We start from the raw sequence: 3,907 nt of genomic DNA, 5'->3' as shown, positions 1-3,907 counted from the left end.
GGGGGGGGGGGGTGTGAAGGGCCGGGCTGCAGGGCCTAGCAGCGTAGTACATCCAATGTAATAATAACCTACCCTGCTGTCCACCCGGTGGCATCCAAGGAGCGTCTCGTCGCGTTGTGTTACGCCCGACCGGGAGGGGAGAGGGAGGGAGAGAGTCAGAGAGTTATTTAGTGTAATTACACTCCTATGTCTAACTTTTTAAGTGCATTTCAATGCGCATTATCGCATAACTCACTTCACTCGACTCGCACCGCCTGCGAATGATAAATGATCTTGTTATTCTTGAAGTCATTTTTTCACTGGGCGTGTGTATGAACACTAGAAACGCAAGTGTGTTAATGTTGCACACTTCTAGGTGTGTGAATGCCCATCCGTACATTCAAGGTAGTAAAGGTGTGAATTTCCCTTCGAAATTCACTCATTTCTACCTTCATCCGTACGCATGACGTTACACCTACAAGTGTGCCGGGTGTAACTGTGAATACGCAGCAGTGTTGCGGGATTGCATACTCAATATGGCCGCAGGGGTCATGGCCCCTTGTGGGTGTAAAGAGTAGGCAATCCCGTAACACTGCTGCGTGTTCTCAGTTACACCCGGTATACACACATGGTATTCCACGGTGTCCTCGCGTGTATAATGGGTCGCTGGAGAGGGCCTGCAGTGCAAATAATAAGTGAAACATCTTTGCCCTCCCTCCCAGATGGCGTTCCTCGGGATCGAGTGGGCGCCGCTCAACATCCCGCTGCGGCGGCGCCTCCAGACGTTGGCCGTGGCCGCCTGGTTCGTCGCGCTGGTGTTCGGGCCGCTCATCGGGGCCTTCATCACCGTCTACACCATCCTCTACACCCGCTTCTGGTGGCTCACCATCGCCTACGTGGTGTACGTCTACTATGACGACGCCTGCCTCACCGGAACTCGTTGGTTAGTGCATCCTGCCGCTGCCGGCTGGTCCGGGGGCCCGCGCCGGTGCTCGCCGCGGTCCTCGCCCCGCGGGTCCCGACCGGCCCTTGCTCCCCGCTCATGCCCTGGCCATGACCCCCGTGACGCCGTCTTGTCGTGCAGGTGCGACTGGTGGCGGAGCATCGCCTGGTGGCGCTACTACGCGGCCTACTTCCCGCACTCGCTGGTGAACACGGCCCCCCCGCTGGACCCCAAGCGCAACTACCTGTTCTGCATCTACCCGCACGGCGTCCTGTCCACCGGCGTCTTTTCGGCCTTCTGCACCAACGCCCTGGACGTGGACAAGGTGTACCCGGACCACAAGATGCACCTCCTCAGCCTTCACCAGCACTTCTACTCCCCCTTCTCGAGGGAGGTGGGCATCAGCCTGGGTGAGTGCCTTATGGTGGTTCCACTACCGGGAAGCCCCCCGCCTTTCCCTCTCGGAGGTCTGGAGGAGTCCAGCTAGTGCTGCCCGGTAGTCCCGCTTTTTGTCGCTTCAGTTCTCGGAAAAGGAGTTGCGTGGATCGGAATGAGGAAGTACGAAAAGCTTGCAGCGATTAACGAAGCCCCTTTCACCCCCTTTCTCCAGGCGCGCTGTCCGCTGCCCCGGAGGCCATCAGCAACCACCTGAGCATCCCGACGGGCGGCCACATCATCGGGCTGGTGGTGGGCGGCGCCGCCGAGGCGCTGCTCTCGCGCCCCGACATGTACCGCATCCTCATCAAGAAGAGGAAGGGCTTCTGCAAGATGGCGCTCAGACACGGGTAGGTGCACGTGGAAAACACGGATTTTCTTTCATTCGCAGTTCGTAGACGATACGTCACCACAAGAGTACTAATCGTGCTGCCTTCAAGTGCCCCTCCTTACTCCCCCTGTCGCGTTCCCCCCTTTTTTAAAAAAACGGGTGTACCGTACTTACCGTAATGTGAACGGCTTTGACTCGGCGAGACTCATGTTATTTCCACTATCTAATTATCTAATCGCTCACTCACGCGTCGCGATGCGATCGTATGATGTGAGGCATTGGCAAATCGGATGGAGGGTGAGGACATCACGAGAGACATCACTCGATTCTTATCGTGTCCTATATACACATGACAAGCGTTTTCCCTTCATTTTTTTTTCTTTCCTTAAGTGGTTCACAAATTGTGAATTTTAGACGCAGAGGCATAACCAAAATCACAAATTTGTATTTTATGCCCTCGTTTTCTGCTTCCGTTTCCAGGTCCCCGCTGGTGCCGGTCTTCTCCTTCGGCGAGCACGTGGTCTATGAGCAGGTGCAAGGCGAGACCGACTCCAAGTTCTACCGCTTCCAGGAGATGCTCCGGAAGCACATCGGCATGGCGCCCGTCATCATTCGCGGCCGCGGCATGTTCCAGTACACCTTCGGCCTGCTGCCTCACCGCAAACCCGTCACCGTTGTCGGTAAGTTGCCCCCCCCCCCCTACAAATATAACGAGTTATTCGCTGAAATTTTATTTTCATACTCCCGTCCATTTTTCAGTGGGGAAGCCCATCGATGTCCAGGCCGTGCCCAACCCGACTTCAGAGCAGATCGAGGAGTTGCACGCCCGCTTCTGCGTCGCGTTGAGGGCGCTGTATGACGAGCACAAGCACAAGTACAACGGCGGAGTCGACATTCCCCTCGTGTTCGAGTGAAGCGGCCCACCAAAGATACGTAAATTAATTTTGCTCAAAACCATACACGAGTGATATCAGAGAAGAACGCAACACCCTCTGCCATTTGCTGCGTACTTCAGTTCTAGAGTAACCATTACTGTGTCCATTCCTACGTATTATTAAGACTCTACAACTGCTGCAAGAAAGCAGCATGAAATGGTTGTGATGAGACTACGGTGTGATAAATTTAATTTAAGAGCAGTACCAGAAGCCACGAACTCCAACTTGGTGCAAGTGGTTTTAGATGTATTAGCAATAAGTATTAAGGTTTAGTGATTCGTTGTGAAAAAAATAGACTGCTGGATATGGTTTCCCCTTTTTTATGTACTTTATTGTTGATCTGTTTTGTTTGGTGTTCTATTTATACTAGCTCAACTTATTAAAAAAAAGTATTTTCCCAATGGTATCTTTCTATTTGGAATGAATCATAATACTGGAGGTATTTGAAGTATTCACACCAAATCCCCGTTAAGCCACAAAGATGAAAATTGATTTTAGTGGCTCATTTACACATTGTTGTTCACGACCTTAAAAAGACTGTTAATATGAGGATTAAGCCAAAGACTAGCAGAGTCAGAAAGAAGCCTCTGATCACCTAGGAGCAAAAGAGAAAAAAAACCACATCACACATTCATAATTTTTTTCCTAATGATTGGGCTGTAAAGGTCAAGTTAGTCAATTGACGATACCTGATCTTGCCACATCCTGTTGCGCACACACTCTGAGTAGCGCATGTCGGAGAAGGTGACTGCGTTGTACAGCGGCACCCACACGTCGGGCAGCAGCGCGTACAAGGCGTTGTCGAGCTTCTTGCGGAGCAGGAAAGTGGGCCGGTTCACCAGGTCGCGCATCTGCCAGGGAGTGCGTGTTACACGAGTGTCGCCTGCGCGTACCGGGTAATCCAGAGGGAACGCAAGTGCAGGCGGGTTTGCCTACCCGTTCTGCCCGTAAGGCGCCATAGCCCCTTGGGTAGGCAAACCCGCCCGCACCTGCGTCTTCTCTGAATCACCCGGTACTAGTACGCCCAATACTTCGTGGCTCTTTTGCGCCTTACGGGCAGAGCGGGTAGGCAAACCCGCACGCACCTGCGTCTTCGCTGAATCACCCGGTACACCGGGTTCTCGCCAGACACGGCACATGCAGAAGTGCGTACAGCGTCTTTATGGGAGCACACCATTGGCTGGGCCGCGGTCGCACATGTGAAAGTGGAGGACAATCTCTTATCAGGTAGGCTGTGTGAGGACCAGAGGAGCAGGTGGAGGTGGAGGACGGCCGCAGTCATCG

The 3,907-nt window shown here is 53.3% G+C and overlaps 2 protein-coding genes across 2 annotated transcripts in view; one reads left to right on the top strand and one right to left on the bottom strand.

Moving 5' to 3' along the window:
- The window catches only part of LOC113208190 (2-acylglycerol O-acyltransferase 2-like), a 5,484-nt gene extending 2,460 nt beyond the window's left edge, over positions 1-3,024 (top strand). Inside the window, exons 2-6 of the mRNA XM_026425084.2 lie at positions 702-922; positions 1,064-1,332; positions 1,533-1,707; positions 2,169-2,368; positions 2,448-3,024. Coding sequence (XP_026280869.1) covers positions 702-922; positions 1,064-1,332; positions 1,533-1,707; positions 2,169-2,368; positions 2,448-2,602 — 1,020 coding nt within the window. The 3' untranslated portion in view covers positions 2,603-3,024. The remainder of the gene's footprint in view (positions 1-701; positions 923-1,063; positions 1,333-1,532; positions 1,708-2,168; positions 2,369-2,447) is intronic.
- Positions 2,928-3,907, bottom strand: part of LOC113208189 (kynurenine 3-monooxygenase) — a gene marked incomplete at its 5' end in the record, with an annotated part of 3,995 nt that continues 3,015 nt past the window's right edge. The window contains 2 exons of the mRNA XM_052275949.1: positions 2,928-3,218; positions 3,313-3,474. Of these exons, the coding sequence (XP_052131909.1) occupies positions 3,144-3,218; positions 3,313-3,474 (237 nt within the window). The remainder of the gene's footprint in view (positions 3,219-3,312; positions 3,475-3,907) is intronic.

Source organism: Frankliniella occidentalis, unplaced genomic scaffold (assembly GCF_000697945.3).
Source record: "Frankliniella occidentalis isolate FOCC.00 unplaced genomic scaffold, Focc_3.1 Scaffold1242, whole genome shotgun sequence".
NCBI classification, from domain to species: Eukaryota; Metazoa; Arthropoda; class Insecta; order Thysanoptera; family Thripidae; genus Frankliniella; species Frankliniella occidentalis.
This window is presented reverse-complemented; position numbering and strand designations above follow the sequence as displayed.